The 19,807-nt window shown below is 41.1% G+C and overlaps 1 protein-coding gene across 8 annotated transcripts in view; it reads left to right on the top strand.

The window, feature by feature from the left end:
• Positions 1-19,807, top strand: part of SHROOM2 (shroom family member 2) — a 189,535-nt gene that overhangs the window by 111,104 nt on the left and 58,624 nt on the right. For 6 of the 8 annotated variants that reach the window (XR_005592685.1, XR_005592686.1, XM_039520010.1 and 3 more), the window contains exon 3: positions 13,084-13,215. Coding sequence is in view for 6 of the 8 variants with exons in the window: in XM_039520010.1 (XP_039375944.1) it covers positions 13,084-13,215 (132 nt within the window). In the remaining 2 variants the exon portion in view is untranslated. Of the gene's footprint in view, positions 1-10,493; positions 10,545-13,083; positions 13,216-19,807 lie in introns of those variants that run through there. The other 2 variants (XM_039520016.1, XM_039520011.1) reach the window with 2 other exon arrangements.

The following is a 19,807-nucleotide window of genomic DNA, read 5'->3' on the forward strand; positions in this document are numbered from 1 at the left end:
GAGGTGATACTAGAATAAGAGTGTTCTGAAAGACCTAAATTCCATTTAACTGAACAGAGAATCAGTATTTTTCCCTCTGGCAGTCAACAGAGACATGAATTTTAATATAGGAGACCAACTAGATCATGTATGTATGCAACCATAATTCATAAAGGTACAGCACAGAAATATTTAGGAATGCTGATATTTAGCTTACCATCATGAAGCTTCTAAGATAATGCCTTGCCATGAACAAGGGCATTTCACCTCTCTCTCTGATCTATAGTTTCAGACTATCTACAGACTCAGGCAGATGAAAGCACCTTGCTTTACCTTTTGGTCTCATTTTTAAGATTGTTTTCACAGCCATAAAGGCTCAAGATTTAAACCTTTTTTTTCTCTTTTTTTTTTGGTAAGCAAAACACTTAAAGCAGTACAACAGCAAGCTGTGCTGCTGCAACTGCGCCACTATAGTGCTTCAATGTAGACATTGCCTATGCTGACAGGAGGGATTCTCCCCGGGGTGTAGGTAATCCACTTCCCCAAGCAGTGGTAGCTAGGTTGACTGAGGAATTCTTCCATTGACCTAGAGCTGTCTACACCAGGGTTAGGTTGGTATAGCTGTGTCTCTTAGTGGTGTGGATTTTTCACACCCTGAGAGACATAGCTCTACCAAAGTATATTCCTAGTATAGATCAGGCCTTAGAGTCTGGAGCACAAGATGGAAGCTTCCTAAAAGAAGTGCCAGTTCACTGAACCACTGCCCAATTCAACCCCTGTCAAAAAGGGAAGGTGCAGTCCCATCCCCCTACCCCCAACAAATTTAAAATCTAAAGCCCTGATATTGCAATGAGTTTCCCCCAGACACTTCTCTGTGCTTGCCCAGAGCCCCTTTAAAGTCCAGAGGGTTCTACCCATACAGGGTAGGTGAGTGGGCATGGAGGGATAGCTCAGTGGTTTGAGCATTGGCCTGCTAAACCCAGGGTTGTGAGCTCAATCCTTGAGGGGGCCACTTAGGGATCTGGGGCAAAAATCAGTACTTGGTCCTGCTAGTGAAGGCAGGGGGGCTGGACTCAATGACCTTTCAAGGTCCCTTCCAGTTCTAGGAGATTGGTATATCTCCAATTATTAAATTAAAACAGAGCTGATAGTAAGAAAAGGCATAAGTTTAATGTCTGTACTGAAAATAATCATTTACAAGATTCCTTTTTGAAGGGGGATTTTAAAGAATGTGTGAGTGGAGGTCAGGAAGGGAGAGGTAGACCTAGATAGGCGTCTGCCTGAAAGAATCAGGGCCGGCTCTAGGCACCAGCAAACCAAGCACGTGCTTGGGGTGGCATGTTTTCAGGGGCGGCATTTTGCTCCCCCCCCCATTTTTTTTTAACTTCAGGCAGCAAAAGCCTAGCGCTGGCCCTGGCAGCAGCAGCAGAGGGGGCACCCTGGGGCCGCTGCGGTTCACGTCGCAGGGGAGAAGCACCCGCATCTTGTGGCTGGCCCGGGCAGGCTCCAAGCGGGGGACACTCGAGCTGTGCGGGGGAGAGAAAGCCCAGGGCTGGGGCGGCGGTGGGGGGAGAGAGAGCGAGCCCAGGGCTGGGGCGGCAGAGGGTGCGTGTCGGGGGGAGAGCCCGGGGGGTGGCAGAGAGTGCAGGGGGGCATTGGTGGGGGGAGTGAGAGCCCAGGGCTGGGGTGGGGGGCAGCCAACATTTTTTTTGCTTGGGGCAGCAAAAAACCTAGAGCCGGCCCTGGAAAGAAGTCATGAAAGTTGGCATGAAAAAAGGACTCACAGGCCTTGTCTACGCTTGCGGCGGCATGTGAGTTACGTGGAGCTATGTGCAGCAGTGAAAGGTAGGCTGTGTCCTCAGTGGGGTATGTAGCTTCATGTGGCAGTGAAAGGCTCTGACAGGGCTGAGACAGCAAGGTACTACACTGCAGAAATAGCAGTGTAAACGTGGGAGGCAATGCTTGGGCATGTAGAGAGCCATGTAGTGTATATATCCTAGGGTTCTGCATATCTTTATTCGTCTAAGTGTTGCTTCACCGTCCACACTGATATTTGTACCTTTACTAGCTAGGCATGCAGTGTCTGTACTTTACGTGCCTCTGCAAGTGTATATCTACTCACAGAAGGGATGCAAATGCTTTCAGTGTGGGCTGAGTGAAGAGAGCATTTAGGGACGCAGAAGGAGACAAGAACAGAGGTTGTATGGGGTTGCACTGTAGAGACTTGAAAGAGAGAACAGAGAGCTTAAATATTATTTGTGATGCTGTAGAAACAATAAAGAGATTGTATAGTCAGAGGTGATCAAAACTGTGCTGAGCAGATTGTAGGAGAGGCACAGTAATGATGGGAAGACCAGACACAGGTGGTTGCAGTAGCTGAGGTACAAAACTGGAAAAAGTTGTTTATGATGGGAATGGAGAGCAGTGGGCATATTTGGGGTATATTGGGGAGGAGAAAGCAGCAGCATATGGAGTGATGGGGTAGGACTGGTTGAAACATCCCTATTAATTTCAGTGAAATGTCACGAAGAAAGTGACATTTTTGTTCCCTTCAAAATGTATTGTGGAAATTTTTTATGAGAAAATTCAAAATGAAACAAAAAAGATCTCGTTCACAATGAAAACTTTCCCTGTGGTTTTAGGAGATTTTTTTTTCTTTTTTCTTGTTTGTTTGTTTACTTCTTTGTTTCAAACCCTTCCCCCTTTTACTGCTTTTTATTAGAAAAGGGTGAGGAGAAGTAAAAAGGGAGAGAAAACGGGGGAGAATTTTCATCTTCCCGCACACATGCACTTTCTTTCCCTTTTAATACTTTTTTTCTCCTTTTTCCACAGGAGAGAGGAGAAGTAGTAGGGGAGGGCTAACAAAACACTGAAAATCAAAAAAACTTTTTTTTTCTTTTGTGACAAAAACAAAAATAAAACAAAAGCTTTGTTTCAAAAATTGAAAAATGATCAGATGAGATATTTTACACAAAAATGTTGGATTTGGTTAAAAAGCCATCTTTTGTTGAAAGCTTTTTGTGTTTTATGAAAAAAAAATTAACCAGTTCTAGTTGTGTGCCTGTGGGACAGGGATGAGGCTGAGGTTGTTGATGCAAATTGAGAGTGGGGAAGTAACAGTTTTGGAGGAAAGTTGGAGGACATCTCTTTGGCTAAGTTCCTTGTCAATAAATACATCTCTTCTTACCAAGAAGCCTTCTTACCAAGGCTAAAAGTCCCATGTCTGCTTCTTAAAATGAACATAGTGGGTTATATTTAGGTACTCTAAACATGTATAGTGGCCCTAATTCAGGAAAGCATTTAAGCACATGATTAAATCTGTCTCTGTTTGGGACACCACTTAAACTTCTTTAAGCACATACTTAATTCCAATTGACTTCAGTACTTAAAACAGGGCTATACTCCACTTTACAATTTGTAGATTTCCTTGAATAGCCTTGGTGGACCCACTAGTGCAGTTACAACCCAGTGGGTGGCCATCAGTTGTTGAAACCAAGGAAAAATCCTGATGTAGACAGGGTTTAAGATAGTCCATCATGCACAGGTAGGACCTTCTGCAGAACTACAACAAAATCCAAGCTCTGACAAGAATTTTAAAAGAGCTGGTTGAAGAGCTTGCTGGACCACTGATGTTGCGTTTCAATAACATCAGAGAAGTTCCAGAAGACTAGAAGAAAGCTAATGTTGTGCTAATATTTAAAAACTGTAAACAGAATGACCTGGGTAATATAGGCCTGTTAGTCTGATATTGATCCTAGGCAAGATAGTGGAGCAACTGATATGGGATTCAATAAAGCGTAACAGGAGGATAATTAATGCCAATCAAATTGGATTTATGGATACTGTCAAACTAACTTGATGTATTTTTTTATGAGCTTACAAGATTGGTTGATAAAGTTAATAATGTTGGTGTAATATACGTAGACTTCTCTAAGATGTTAACTTGATACCACACCACATTGTGATTTAAAAAAAACTAGAAAGATATAAATTAACATAGCACACATTAAGTGGATTAAAAGTTGGCTAACTGATAGGTCTCAAACAGTAACTGTTAATGTGGAATCATGATTGAGCAGGTGTGTTTCTAGTGGGGTCCTGCAGGGATTAGTTACTAGACTAACACTATTTCACATTTTTATCAGTGACCTGTAAGAAAACATAAAATCATCACTGTTAAAGTTTGTAGATGACACACAAGTTGGTGGAGTAGTAAATAATGAAGAGAACAGGTCACTAGTACAGAACAATCTGGATTACTTGGTAAACTGGGCATCAGCAAACAATAGGCATCTGTGAATCTTATTTTAAAATTGAAGTAGCACAGGAACAGAATGCTGCGGAGGGACTCTGCAAGACAGTACTGGATGGAAACTAAGAGCCCACCCTCTGATTTAACTAAGGGTATGTCTACACTACCTGCCGAATCGGTGGGTAGTGATCGATCTATCGGTGATCAATTTTTCGCATCTAGTGTAGATGCAATAAATTGATCCCTGATCGCTCTGCTGTCAACTCCTGTACTCCACCACGGCGAGAGGCGGAAGCGGAGTTGATGGGGGAGCGGCGGCAGTTGACCCTGTGCCGTGAGAACGCTAGGTAAGTCGACCTAAGATACGTCGACTTCAGCTACACTATTCTCGTAGCTGAAGTTGCGTATCTTAGGTCGATTCACCCTCTTTCTCCCCTCCCTCCCGTCCCCCCCCCGGGTGTAGACCAGGCCTAAATTCAGTAGTTTCTAACACTTCAAATATAGAGGCTCTCCTGTTAATACTGAAAGGAACTGACACAGATAACTTCCAGAATTCTCGAATAGTTTCTGACACTCTAAACTCAGTGGTTTTCAAATTTGAGGTTCAAAATTTTCTGCAGAACCTAAGCTTATTTAAAGATATTTCTAGCCATTCTGCTTGCAAAGATAAACCTATTTACCACAGCTATTTTAATTCAGAAACTTACTGAATATATAACAGTGGTGGGCAACCTGCAGCCCATGGACTGCATGCGGCCCATCAGAGTAATCTGATTGCAGGCTGCGAGAGATTTTGCTGATGTTGACCATCCACAGGCACGGCCCCCCGCAGCTCCCAGTGGCCGCGGTTCGTGGTCAACGTCAGCAAAATGTCTCATGGCCTGCAATCAGATTACCCTGATGAGTCACAGGTTGCCTACCACTGATATATAACATTGAAGAATGTGCAGTTCTTTATGGCCTGAAACCAGCGCTAATGGAATCCAATTAAAGTATTTTTCATGTATGTACAATGGCACTGGATCAGGCCTGATATTTTAAATAGCAATGTGTACATGATGCTTACTGATAGATTTATCTAACCATAAACATCTATATTAAATATTATATTAACATTCAAATGTAGTGAATGCCAACACTTGCGTGGCCATATATGGCATAATGAACTTTTATTTTAAACAACAAATAGTTATTTATTATAGATTTTCATGAGGGAAGTGTGGTGAAATGAGGCATATAGAATTCCGAGACATATGGTCATGTGAGGGAAAAGATGATCTTTTTAGGGTGGCAGATGGAATGAGTGACCTGGTATTGAAGTCATGAATGCGGGAGGAAAGGTTAAGAGTCTGCATTAGAAACATATATTGAGCAGGGGCAGTTTGGAATAGGGATGTAAAATATTAAACAGTTAACCGCATTAGGGGTTGTGAGTTCAATCCTTGAGGGGGCCTCTTAGGGATCTGGGGAAAAAATTGGTCCTGCTAGTGAAGGCAGGGGGCTGGACTTGATGACCTTTTGAGGTCCCTTCCAGTTCTAGGAGATTGGTATATCTCCAATTATTATTATATTATTAGGCTTACTGTTAACCCACCTTAACCATTAACCCTCAGCCCCAGGCCAACTGGAGCAGCTCCAGCCCCTCCGCTGGTCAGAGCAGCCCCATCCCCTCTCCCTTTAATCAGTTAACTGGTTAAACAATATAATTTTAATTGTTTAAATGGTTAACTTTTTAATCGATATTTACATTCCTAGTTTGGAAAGGTAAAGAATATCACTGTTGGTTATATTTTGCAGAGGGATAATAGCAGTCAGTCATATTCTCCCTGTATAAAAATTATGTTTTCTCTCTCTGATTGTACATGATATAATTCCATTGTGCTGGCTTTCCTGGGACTGTCACACAGGCAAGGATGTGCTAGAATGGTGAATATTGTGACCCTTTGAAAGAACACACTTTAGAATATGTTACTGGTGTCTAAAAGCCAGTAGAGGGAGGAATTTCACTTCAAAAGCTGCTAGAGATCGCTGCCTTGTAACAAAACTGAAAAGAGGGATTATTTGCCTTGATAAAAAAGAAATTAAGTATCATGAAAAGTGATCTTAATAATATTAATGTCCCCTAATTATTTCCTTGTATGTATTTGTAAATGGTTACAATGACAGCTTTTCTGTATTTTGTGTGTATTTAGTACTTTAAACTTCTCCTCCTATGTCAAGTTTCTCATTCCTTCTTCTAAGGTGATTAAACTGGGTCTCTTGGGTTTTGGGGTGGGGGGTTGTTTTGTTTTTGTTTTTAATTTCAGATTTTCTTTTATAATACTGTATGGTTCCCCCCACACACACTCCATGAGTTCTTGAAAATGTCTGAACCATTTTTCCTTAGACTTTTCTTAGAAAACAAACACACACCAAAACAATTAGTTTATCAACTGGCAAGTGTGACAAATTTCAGCCAAAATTATTAAAGTTTGGCAACATTATAAGCTGCTGAAGAAGACCTTTCATAGTGTAAATGCTTGTGCAGCCGTAGCTAAAGATATCTTTATGCACTCTACTTGTAACTGATACAGGAATTCCATCTCTTTCTAAAATAAAAATAAATACATAAATTAAAACCTGAACAGAGTGTAACTTTGCAGAGAATAGAGATACAAATATTCGCAACTTTCCTTCCCAGCTCCATCCACTTCACTACTTCTGTGTGAAATCTCCTTTCAAGTGGTAGGATTTTTGACTTAAAACCCCATAGTAACTGAGTACTCTGTCAAACATTTTCAGTTCATAAACTTATTCCTGTGCTAGGTCAAAGCTGTGCTGATTGAGTATGGCCAATATGAGTATGTCAGCACTAGCACTGGAGAAAGGAAACAGTTTGACTGGAGATCTGAACAGTAACTAAATGATTAACTTGGAAAACTTGTCTTTCATCGCTTGACTGACATTTTTAGAAACTTGCATAGCCTGTTTCATGTAACTGATTCTGTTTTTAAACTGACAGATTTGCAGCTTCACTTGAGTGTTACATAGTAAGCATGAGTCAGCAGACGGGCATTAGTTCCTTTGTTGGTACACACAAGAAGTAGAATAGGTATTAACATGAATCCTGGTAGTGACCTTTTAGTTTGGCATAATAGATACAGCAATTTCCTACAGTATCCTTAAAATACTTTATTGTATTACATTTATGTGTTATTGTGGGCTGGGATTGTATGTAACTTCTATAGCAAGGCGATATGACGGATGTAAGATCTGGGAATTCAAAAGCCTGTGTTGAAAATGTGCCAGACAAGTATGGACTTTTGGGACAATAAGTGGATTTCTTGGAAAATCCCTAGGCAGAATTTAATGCACATTCCCTAACTCTGGTTATGCAGAAGCCCAGCCTTTTGAAGCTTAGCACTGAGGAGATGGTCATTGTTTGCTGATTACCTGTTACAGAACACAAAGATCAAAGCCCCAAGCAGGATAAAAAACTGGCTGGTCTGCCCAGTCTTGTTTCTGGATCTAAAACAGAGGAAGTGTGGGGAAAAGCTATTTGTGGATTTTGAAGGACTAAAACAGAACCCTAGGTTGGAGTTGGGGTGACCTCTGGTAATAATAGTATGCATGTACGTTCTTTTATTGTTTTAATACGTTTTCTCTGTAATACCTTTACCCTGAGAATAAATGTGCTTGCTTAAAAGGAGTTGTATGGTCATTTATAACTAGGTTTGGAAGGATTAGATTTTTATTGGTGTATGTTGATGTAACCATACAAGCACAAACTAAAGAAAAAATATTTTTATCAGTAATAATAGAAATGTACAGATAGGCAAAGTAAGAAAAATGTTGCTTGAGAACATAGTAGAGTTTGATTTAAGGATATTTACTTCATATATTTTTAACATGTGAGATTGACAAGCTGTGTTTTAATGGTTATAAAGCTTTTAATTTTTTGACTCTCAATGTCTATTGTCATTAATAATTATTGTCTCATCCACCCTCTTGTCTGACCCCCCACACCCATAATTTTGCACAACTGTGAAAATTTAAATAATTAAAAATTGAAAAAAACGCTTAAAAAGAAGTATTGATATTATCAGTTGACAAAAACAATCAAATTCTGCCAAGCCTGTTTATAATTGTGGACAATACAGTGGTCATAGCCCTCAGAGAGAAAGCAAAGCACAGATTCTGGCCTTTCTAGGCAGTCTGGTTTGCTGGGCATGCCACAGTGTAAGGCAGAGAGTTGTGCACCCTTAAAATCCCCAGTCAGGAGGCAGACAGGCATTTGTCTCTGCCCAAGAGTGATGATGGCTGGAAGCCGGAACACTAAAGTGGGTGCCTTTGGTGGACCACAGAGGGGGAACAGAGATGTGGTTGCCCTGAAGTTGTGCCAGCTAGTTCTAAATTTTTTCTTTGTTTGGGACTCAAAATGTGAAAAGATGTCTTGCTGAATTTACAACTTGGTATTCTGTGGAAGTGAGCAAAGGGGCAGAACTTAGTTTGGAATAACTTCTTTCAAAAAAATTTTTGTTTTTGTTTTCCCTATTCCCCTTTTAATTGAATGTCACCTGACTTAATAAAGAATATAGCCAAACTGTATGGCACTAATTTGGATCTGATTGATAATAGTACTTTACACCAGTGTAATTCCATTGATTTCTTTGCATTTACTCTTATTAGCTCTGGTCAGAGCTGACTCAACCTCCTTAATTTTAATGGACACACTAATACAGGGGTCAGCAACCTTTCAGAAGTGGTGTGCCGAGTCTTCATTTATTCACTCTAATTTAAGGTTTCGCATGCCGGTAATAAATTTTAACGTTTTTAGAAGGTCTCTTTCTATAAGCCATAATATATAACTAAACTACTGTTGTATATAAAGTAAATAAGGTTATTAAAATGTTTAAGAAGCTTCATTTAAAATTAAATTAAAATGCAGAGCCCCCCGACCAGTGGCCAAGGACCCAGGCAGTGTGAGTGCCACTGAAAATCAGTTTGCGTGCCGCCTTCGGCACACGTGCCATAGGTTGCCTACCTCTGCACTAATACAACATGTACATCTAGACAAGAACAAATTGAAATGATCTTTAGTCTGAATTCAGACTAATCTGAAATTACAGTTTGGATTCAGTAGCCAGATATTGTGCAGATTTTTATTGGTGATGTTTACAAGTAAACCTGCTGGTCCAGTTTAGCTAATAATTTTGGTTCTTGGTCTAGGGAATATCTGTTTCTACTGGTATCAGATTTTCAGCAGCAGTGTTTTCTTGGGAACTATTTGAACATTAGTTCTGAATTTCTAAGCTCAGAGCGTATGAGATTCAAGATGTCTGCCATGCTAATATGTATGTTCATATTACAACTACTGTGGTGTTGAAAAGGCAGATTCTGCTCTGAAAGTTGAGTGGAAGAGTTTATTTAAGTGCAATTCTGTTTTACACATATGTAATTTGAGACTTCTTTCTAATAAAGTAAAAATGTTCATAGCACACAGGGAAATGCCCCCTCCATCCCCAATGGAACATTTTTCTCTTCCAGCAGTCCTTATAGACAGCAACAGCTTTCTTTTTAAAGTGCTGTTAGGAAGAGACTCAAGGAAATGCTTTTATTAATGCTTCCATTAACTCCAGAGAGGTTTCCTGCATTGTAGATTTCGGTGCTCTCATTCTGTCACTCAGAGTTAATATAGCCATATTGTACTAGCTGGTGTGTTTCCAACAGCTTTAGTTGCCTGCAAAATTTTCCATCTTTTTAATGTGATTTTTAATATCTTCCTTTTTCTTTCTAGTTCTTTTACCTATTTGCACTGAGAGTTTTACAATTAATTTCATATTACGTTTTGTCTTATTTATAGAGACCTTTTTGGAATTTAGGAAGTGGTAAATATAAGACAACTGAACAGTGAAAGATGTAACAATGAAGAAGTGTTGGTATTTGGCTACTTGTAGTATATTGATTCCTAGTTATGCTTTTTGTGAAAGCATACAATAAGCCTGTGCTGATTCTATCTCCAAAAATAACCCATTATAATGCACTTAGTCTGTTTTATTCATATGGTGATTCACTTAATTCCAAGTCCATGGCTAAAAAAATCTTTTGCAAAACACATGTATGCACACCAATAAAAGATGTGAAACAAAAGCCTAAAGTTCTCCTCCACTCAGTTTGCCTCATATCCCAACTCAGTCCAGTCTGTTCCTTTCCTTGCTTGGCTGCTCAGGAAGATGAAAGTGATGGTGGATATTGTAGCACAGAAAATGCCATCTGAAAATGATGTTCATGTGGCCAGGAGCTATCTTACGAAGATCTTGAGAAGTTCCATGAGGTACAGTACTGGTTTTACAAAGTGCATCATTCCCATTCCTTCTCCTTGGCAGAATCTCTCATTCCTTTTGCCAAACCTAGTGGAAACCAGTGTGAAAATCCTCTCCTCCTACTTCCATTTCCTCATACACCAAATGTTACCTGTGATGTGGTAGTCTTCTAGTCTTGTGTTTCACTTGTCATATGTGTTAAAAAGGTAATTTTCTTGTAATATGGAGACTTTAACTTCTTTGTTGCATTGATGGCAGAACTGAAGTACTAAAGGTATGGTGTCATGAATTTACCTAAAAGACAGCTGTAGTTTACTTCTCCAATATCATCAGCACTGAAATAAATTGAGGAAATAAAAAAACTCCTCCTCCTTTCCTCCCTCAACTCCTCCCCCTCCCTCCCAGCATCTCCTGCACACTGGGGAACAGCTGTTTCCCAGTGTGCAGGAGGCGCTGGGAGGGAGGGTGGGGAGTGGGGACAGGATACTCTCGGGGAGGGGGTGGAATCATGTTCGGGGCCACCGGCCCTGCTGATCAACCTCTTCCCCTCCCTCTCAGTGCGTCCTGCTTGCTGGGGAACAGCTGTTCAGTGGCATGCAGGAGGCTCTGGGAGAAAGAGGGAGGAGCAGGGATGGGGCACTCTCGGGGGGTTGGAAAGAGGAGGGACAGGTGGAGCAGGGGCAGGAAGAGGTTGGGTGGGGGGTGGGGCCTTGGGGGAAGGGGTGGAGTGGGTCTGGGGCCTGAGGCTGAGTGGGGGATTTGGGGGTCCATGAAAAATTGTAAATCAAAATGGGGGTCCTCGGGTTGCTAAAGTTTGAGAACTGCTGCTCTAGGAGAATGCCTGATATGTCCTGGGGTGCGCTGCACAAGACTGAGCTTCTGTTCCTGGGATGAAGAACTTGAGTCCCACTCCTGGAGCTTGTGTGCAATGACAGTGTGATAGCTCCACTTAACTTCCTTCATGTTGCTTCTGAGATAGAGTGCAGTGAAACTACTTGGCGTCATGGAAAGAGAATAGACTAGAATGAACTTGCTTCTGTTCATTGCAGCAAGTAAAATGCACCAAAAACATAAACAAAAGCCTACTGAAATGCCTAGGATTTCTGGTAATCTTAGAGGAGCCCCTGTTGTACTCTGTGGCCCCAGGACCTCTCAGTAAAACTACAGCTGCCTTGTGGAAATACTTTATGTACTGTATGTGGAGAATATGCAAAGGCAGTTAACAGGAACCTGGCACAACCTTCCACGTTGCCTGTTCCTACAAATAGTCTCAAAAAAGGGGTTTTTCTGTGCTGCGGGAGAGAGGTCGAGTTAAATATTTAGCTTAGTTTGTTTTAAAATCTAGTGACTATTTTATAATCCAGTTAAAAGAGGGTGAACAAGGGAAGGAAAAGGTGTCTGTCTGTTAAAGGATCGGACTCAGGAGTTCTGGGTTCTGGATGCAGCTCTGTGATCTTGGATAGGTTACTTATGCTTGCTAGGGAACATTGTCCAAAGTCCCATTGACTTTCAGTGAGGCTTAGGCTTCAAAGTGCCTAAGCCATTTTTGAAAAAAAGGTATATTGGCTCCTGAGTCACCTAAAGTACTTTTGAAAATTTTATCCAATAATATTTATCTACTTAAGACTTAATTAATAATAATTTGCACTTCCATTCAAGCACTTTACTACTACTATCATTATTATTATTATTAAATAATTGTCAAGCTATAGTGGGATGAAAGCAGTGAGGTTGAGAATGGTTTCATAGGATGATTCTAGAAGACCAAAATCTAGAGTCTTACTATTTGGATTGGTAAATAGGGGGTCTCTGGAATTACTTAAGTGAAAAGTTTTGGACTAAAGTTATGCCTCTGAACCAATATTTAGGCCCCTGCATGAATTATCTGACTTTCAGAGAGGCAGAACACCCACAGTTCCCATTGATTTCTATGGGAACTGCTGGTTTTTACCACGTTTGTAAGGTAGGTGATTTTACTTAGGTGCTAACTTTAGATACACAGTTTTAACCTTTAATTTATTTTGGATGCTCTGAGCCATTTGAATGCTAGAGCAGAACTGGGTTTGTGTTAGAAGTCAGGCCTCTGTCACCCTTACAAACTGGGATAGAATAAAAATATTTATGGCTTTGTCCTTCCTCCAGCCCTTAATCTCTCTCCTCCCCAGCCCTTCCCAAATACACACCTACACAACAAACTTTACAAAATCAGGAGTTGCCATGTTATAAAATGAGACATAAAGCTCACTGGTCCTTTGAATAGTGAAAGTTCCAAATAAATTCTAGGTTCTTATTTACCTGTAATAAAAATACAACCACAAACCTTGCATAGAATTAATGTTTCATTGTCTGTGTGTCACGTGTTTTGAAGGCAAGTTGGCATCTTTTCAAAACTGACTTGTAGAGTGTTACATAGCACATTGTAATTTAAACTTATTTTGTATCTGTTTTGTCTCTCAAGTTAATTAGATTTGGGGCCCAATGTTTTTCACTGCATGTCACCTTATTAGGAGATCTGTATTAAAAGTATGTGCTCCAACTCTTTCTTTTCAGAAGAAATGATCTAGCCTGCAGGCCCCACTCCTGGCATGCAACCAAATTCACAGAGAATCAGCCTGAGGCAGCCACGTCACAGCTCTCCTCAACCAATGTCTGCACTTCCTGGCACTCCCGGTATCATGCAAGGTGAGTTTCTGTTTAAGCTGCACGTATCAAGCTCCCACGGTAAGAGAACAATAATGTGCCTCATATTGTTCATGATTTTAAACCGTTAATGTGGAATCTTTTGATTTCATTTATATTGTAATCTGTTTTTAATTCCCAATATAGCAACAAGTGGGTGACGAGCTGCTAATATAAATTTAGTTCAGAAATATATTTCATTATGTACATATGTAAATAAAAGACAGCTGAAAGGTATTTTTTTTCTTGCTGAGCATTTCTTTTCAACATCCACTTTTTAGTGTCATAAATCTTTGTAAGGGCATGTGGAAGGGTACACTAAATGCATTAATATCTTCAGTACAATGGAAAAATACCAGAGGTATTGTTAGAAAGCAGCATTCTTTGAAAAGCAATATAAACTCTCTCTTAGGGGAGACAGAGCATTTTTGTTTTAGACATTAAGATATTATTGACTGTTTCAGTAGTGAAATTACTTCCCATAATCTCATCTCCACTACAGTACATGTTTAGTGTTTGTTTATAGCAAGAGAGAGGTCAATTACTGTCTCTTTCTATAGTTAAAATACTTACATTTGTTAGGTCTCATTCAACCCTGTAATAGAAATCCTGGCATCCTTGTTTTGGTTGTGAAACTTCTTTAATTTTTTAGTAGAGCGTGATAGGATCCGATTACAGGCCCTTATTAGTTTCCTCCTTATAAATTATAAACACTCTTTTAGCAACAAACCTCATGAAAATGTTATTTTCCTCTCAATTTAACTCCCATTTGGAGCATGGTTATGCTAGGAATTAGGGAAAATCACTCTGGGACACATTCCTAAGTTACAAAACTGTCTTGAGATTCTGTGCTTTATTGCTGTAGATTCTCCATCACAGCTTTCGTTTCATAATACTTTGTGGTACAATCCGCCCACACCCTTACTTTAGGATTTCGTTTTATGAAGCTGTAACTAATTAGATCTTTTAAAAAGTTCCCTGCTATTTTTAAAAAAATAGTTTGCATTCAGCCCTTAAAGAGTAATACAAATACTAATTTTTATTTTAAAAAAATCCTGCACATTTTGATCCTCCCCCCACATCTTCGCATTGTAACATTTTATTGCTAGAGGGGCTTTTATACGTTCTATTTCTCTACCTCTTGATAATGCTTCCTCTCAGCTTACCTGGCACTGTACTGTGTTTTTAAATAGTACATGGGTGGTATTCCACTTACATTGCTGAACAGAGTAGCAGACCACATGAAGCCAGACAAAAATCCAGAAATTCTTACAGCTTTACTTCTGAGTTGTGATGTTAGCTGTATAGCACTTCAGACCAGAAGTCTTACTACGTATTTTGACAGAGGTGTTACATTGATATGCTTTCAGCTCATCTCTGATGGCTACCTCGATAAAACGTTCTTTTTGTCAGAGTAGAGAATAATTATTTACAGCCTGATCTGAAGGGGTGCTGAGTACCTACAGTTCACAACTGAAGGCAGTGGATTCCAATTAGACCCATGAATTGTAAATTAGGATTAAGAGGGATAGTGTCTCTTCTTCATTTTGATCAATGCCAAGCATGCTGTTCTCACTGAACAAATAAAAACCAGCAGCAGCCCCAATGTCCTGCCATACATTCCTTACCAGTGAAAAAGGTTCTAATGTTCAAGGCACTTTCTGTATGAAACATTGTATTTGCCTAATGTACTACTATCAAGATCTCTCTAATTAATTAGTTAAATATTTTGAACACTTAGAATATGAAAGTCACCATATGAAGCAATAAGTTAGTGTGCCCTATTGTTAAAACTATTTTTTGGGGGGGGGGGAAGTGATATAGTTTATATCTTTGTGTGTTTTACATAAGCTGTTTGCTTCCTTGGTCATCCTGGTTGTATAATTAAACACCATGTCTTAATTTTATGCCTCTGACTGTATTGAGTGAACTGAAAAAAGTTCAAAGACAATTTTTCTTTTGCCGTTGTAGCAACGGCTGTGTAGACCGCAGCACTAGAGAGGGGTGTTCGTTTCCATTTAAACTTCTTGACAGAGAGAGGAATTCTGTCGTATCTAAACAATACAAGAGTGACCATTAAGCTGATATATAATTTCATTATTAGCTTTCACTGTGTGTGTTACAAAAAGTTTGATGGACACTGTAGTGGGGTGGCTGCCCCATTCCCGCAGAACAGGGGTTAAAAACAGCCCTGGGGAGGGCTGTGGCTGGGCTAAAAGGAGTGAGAGCAGCTGAGGGAGTGGTGTGTGATGTGGCCAGCTCAATCAGGGCCCAGCTGGCCTGATAAGAGGGCTGAGGGCCAGGAGCTGAAGGAGTCTCACTCTAGCCCTGGGCTGCCTGAGAGCAAGGTACCCGAGGCAGAGCAGTGCTGGGGAAGGGCAAGAGGAGCTGGGGAGCTCCAGCCTGGTAAACCCCCAGGCTACAGGCCTTGGTGAAGGCCTACAAAGGTACGGAGGCTACAGAGGTGCAGCCTGGGAATAGGCAGAGGCAGCTGGTCCTACCCCCTTGCCAATGATGAGTGGCCGTTACAGACTGCGGTCTGCCCCAGTGCGTGGGGGCTAGATGACGAGTGGCAGTAGCCACTGAGACAAGGTAGATTTAGAGGGTTGGGGGTTCCCCTAGGAGGGGAAATCCAGAGTAAGGGGATACTGCTGGGGGCAGAACCCTGAGGAAAGGGGCACCGGGGTGCGGGAGGGACACGGGGCCTAAGTCAGGTGAGTCACCGGCCAGAAGGAGGTGCTCCGGAGCTGGAGTTGAGCTAATTCTCAAGACGACCAGCAGGAGGTGCCACACGGGTGAGTCTCGACCTTGCTACAGGCACTTTATATAGTAGTTATATAGAAGTGGAACAATGCTGGAATTTCTAGCATTGTGCTGTGCCTGTGTGAGAAATCAGTCTCTTTTGTTCCAGTCCTTTACTAGCAGTGTCTGATAAGTTTCATGCTCTGCCTCTCTAGCTACTGGAAGGAAAAAGGAGCTGCCTTCTTCTCCCCTGCATCCCCTGACATGCATCCGACGAAGTGGGTATTCACCCACGAAAGCTCATGCTCCAAAACATCTGTTAGTCTATAAGGTGCCACAAGACTCTTTGCTGCTTTTACAGATCCAGACTAACACGGCTACCCCTCTGATACCTTCTTCTCCCCTTCCCTCATGCTGCTCAGCTTCCTCAAGGGGTGGGGTGGGGTCTTCTGTTCCTCATCCACAGCTTCATTGTTGTTGAAAAGTAGGGTGGATCTCACTACTGAATACCTCCTCTGCTCTCCTGCCTTGTGAGGAGAGGCAGGGAAGACAATGGTCTCTGCTACTTTATCCTATTCTCCATTTCTTAGGTCATCCTACTCTGTATATAAGTTAAGTGCCTGCCTCTGCTTCTGCTCTTAGCTTTCCTAAGCATTTCTACAAATTGGCATGATTTTTGACAGTTTCTCTGCTGCTCATGGGATTCTGGAGAGCACTGCAGAATCTGGCCGGAGTCTGGTTAATTTCAATCTGCTATATAGGCATGTAGGTATAATTGCTCTCCCCTCTGAACTGCTGTAGTGCCTTTCATCCAAGAATCGCAAAGTGCTTGATAAGCTTCATAATACATAATACATAGAAATGTAGGGCTCAAAGGGACCTTGAAAGGTCATCAAGTCCAACCCAAGATCATCCTTGACAGATGTTTGTCCAACCTGTTCTTAAAAACCTCCAATGATGGGGATTCTACAACCTCGCTTAGAAGCCCATTACAGAGTTTAATTATCCTTATAAGTAGAAAGGTTTTCCCAATACCTAAGCTAAATCTCCCTTACCCATTACTTCTTATCCTACCCTCAGTGGACAGGGAGAACAATTGATCACTGTCCTCTTTATAACAGCCCTTAACATATATGAAGACTGTTATCAGGTCCCCCCTCAGTCTTCTTTCCTCAAAACTAAACATCCCCAGCTTTTTTATCCTTTCCTCATAGGACAGGTTTTCTAAGACTTTTGTCATTTCTGTTGCTCTCCTCTGGACTCTCTCCAATTTGTTCACATCTTTCCTAAAGTGTGGCACCCGGAATTGGACACAGTACATCAGCTGACACCTCAACAGTGCTGAGTTGAGCAGGACACTTACCTCCTGTCTCATACATATGACATTTTTGTTAATACACCCCAGAGTGATATTAGCCTTTTTCATACCTGAATCACATTGTTGATTCATATTCAATATATTATCCGTTGTAACCTCTAGTTCCTTTTCAACAGTATAACTGCCTAGCCGGTTATTCTCTGTTTTGTAGCTGTACATTTGATTTTTTCTTCCTAAGAGTAATACTTTGTGCTTGTCTTTATTGAATTTCATCTTGTTGATTTTGGACCAATTTTCTACCACAGTTGCTATTATTTAATATTTGTATTACAATAGCATCCAACCAGGATTGGAGCTCCACTATACTGGGTCTGGTACAAACATATATGTAGTTCCCTACAATATCAAGAAAAGTAACCAAGTGTGGGAGATATGGATACAATCAAATATATACAGTTTGTTTATATAATGTAAAATTTGCTATTAAAAAGTTAGCATGGCTTAACTGTCAGTTATCCTTAAGTGATCCTCAAAACAGCCATCCTAGATTGGCTTATTTCTTCTCGACATTGTGGCAGAAGGTTGTCTTGGGAAGCAGTTTAAAAGAGGACAGGCCTTGCTGATTAATTCAGAGGGGGCAACCCATGTGGAAGAAGGCACAAAGATTGGCCCAAATGTGTCGATGATGCCAGCCTCATTGACTGAGTGGTAGAGGCGTGGGAAGCAGTGTGATAAATGGCGAGTGGAAAGGTAGGGATGGGCAAAGTTGTGAAGGGCCTTGAATGCAAGGAAAAAAGCTTGAATTTAGTGCGGGGAAGCAGGGAGAGCTAATATCAGGGTGTGACGGGTTGGATCACAGAAACCTCCCTTTGGGACTGCCACCTGATGTACTTTAACTACCTCTGAATCTGTTTTCTCTGCCAGCTTAGATTTCAGTGCCCTGCCTGACGCACTTGCCTGTTACAAACCCAGACCCAGGTCTGAACCATGTCCCCTAAAAGCTGCAGGCTTAACTGAAAACAGCTTAAGAAGTGTTCCTGTCTCCAACACTCAGATGCCCAGCTCCCAATGGGGTTCAAACCCTAAATAAATATGTTTTATCCTGTATAAAGCTTATACAAGGTAAACTCATAAATTGTTCGCCCCCTTTAACACTGATAGAGAGATGCACAGCTGTCTGCTCCCCCTCCCCCCCCCGGTATTAATGCATACTCTGAGTTAATTAATAAGTAAAACGTGATTTTATTAAATACAAAAAGTAGGATTTAAGTGGTTCCAAGTAATAACAGACAGAACAAAGTGAATTACCAAGCAAAATAAAATAAAACACACAAGTCTAAACCTAATACAGTAAGAAAGTGATGACAGATGAAATTTCACCCTCAGATGTTCTAGTAACCTTCTTTTACAGACTAGCCTCCTTCTAGTCTGGGTCCAGCTATCACTCTCACCCCTGTGGTTACTGTCCTTTGTTCCAGTTTCTTTCAGGTATCCTTTGGGGGTGGAAAGACCATCTCTTGAACCAGCTGAAAACAAAATGGAGGGATCTCCCAGGGGTTTAAACAGACTTTCTCTTGTGGGTGCAGACCCCCTCCTCTCTCCTATCCAGAATTCAGCTCCAAGATGGAGTTTTGAAGTCACACGGGCAAGTCACATGTCCATGCATGACTGAGTTCCTTACCAGCCAGGCCACATTCCTGGGAAAGCTCAGATGTGGATTGACATCTCCAAATTCATTGTTAGCTTAAGTGTTTCTTGATTGGGCACTCACTGAGAGTAGTCTTTTCTGAGAAAGCTGACGAACTGCTTCACTGAGGCTACTTAAAATTAAACAAGTACATAGTCAATATTAATAGCTTTGAATACAAAAATGATACATGAATACAAATAGGATGAATATATTCAGTAGATCATAACCTTTACAGAGATATGTTACATGGCATATGTAGCATAGAACATATTCCAGTTATATCATATATGCATTCATAAGCATATTCCCATAAAGCATCATAGGGTACAATGTCACACAGGGGTCAAAGAGGGAGTGATGTGGTCAGAGTAGTGGGCAAGGGGGATGGCCGTAATAGCTGTTTTATATGGACCAGAGGTGGATGTCGGGGAGCAGAGATAACAGTAGCCAGGATGAGAGACATGAGCTTTGGCAAAAATTCTAGCTATGGGCAAAAAGCAATGTTATAAAGGAAGAAGCAGCAAAATTTGGAGGTAGTCTGAATGAGCAAGAGAGAGAGGGCAGTGCTGACGGCCTGAATGACTGGGAGGATGGTGGTTGTGTTACTAGTGATGGAGTGGGAAGAATTTCTGAGGGAGGAAAGGCCAGGTGTTGAATGTTGGCCATGTTAAGTTGAAGTTGATAGCAGAGCTCCTGGGAAGAGATGTTGGAGAACTTTGCTGAGTTGCAGGATGGGATAGAGGGAGTGAAGATGTGTGATAAATTTGTAAGTTATTGGCAAAGTGATGGTAGCTGAAACCTTTTGTGTTGAAAGAGAGAGAGCATATGCAGGGTGAGAGCTGTAA

This window comes from Mauremys reevesii, linkage group 1 (genome assembly GCF_016161935.1).
Source record: "Mauremys reevesii isolate NIE-2019 linkage group 1, ASM1616193v1, whole genome shotgun sequence".
Classification (NCBI taxonomy): domain Eukaryota; kingdom Metazoa; phylum Chordata; order Testudines; family Geoemydidae; genus Mauremys; species Mauremys reevesii.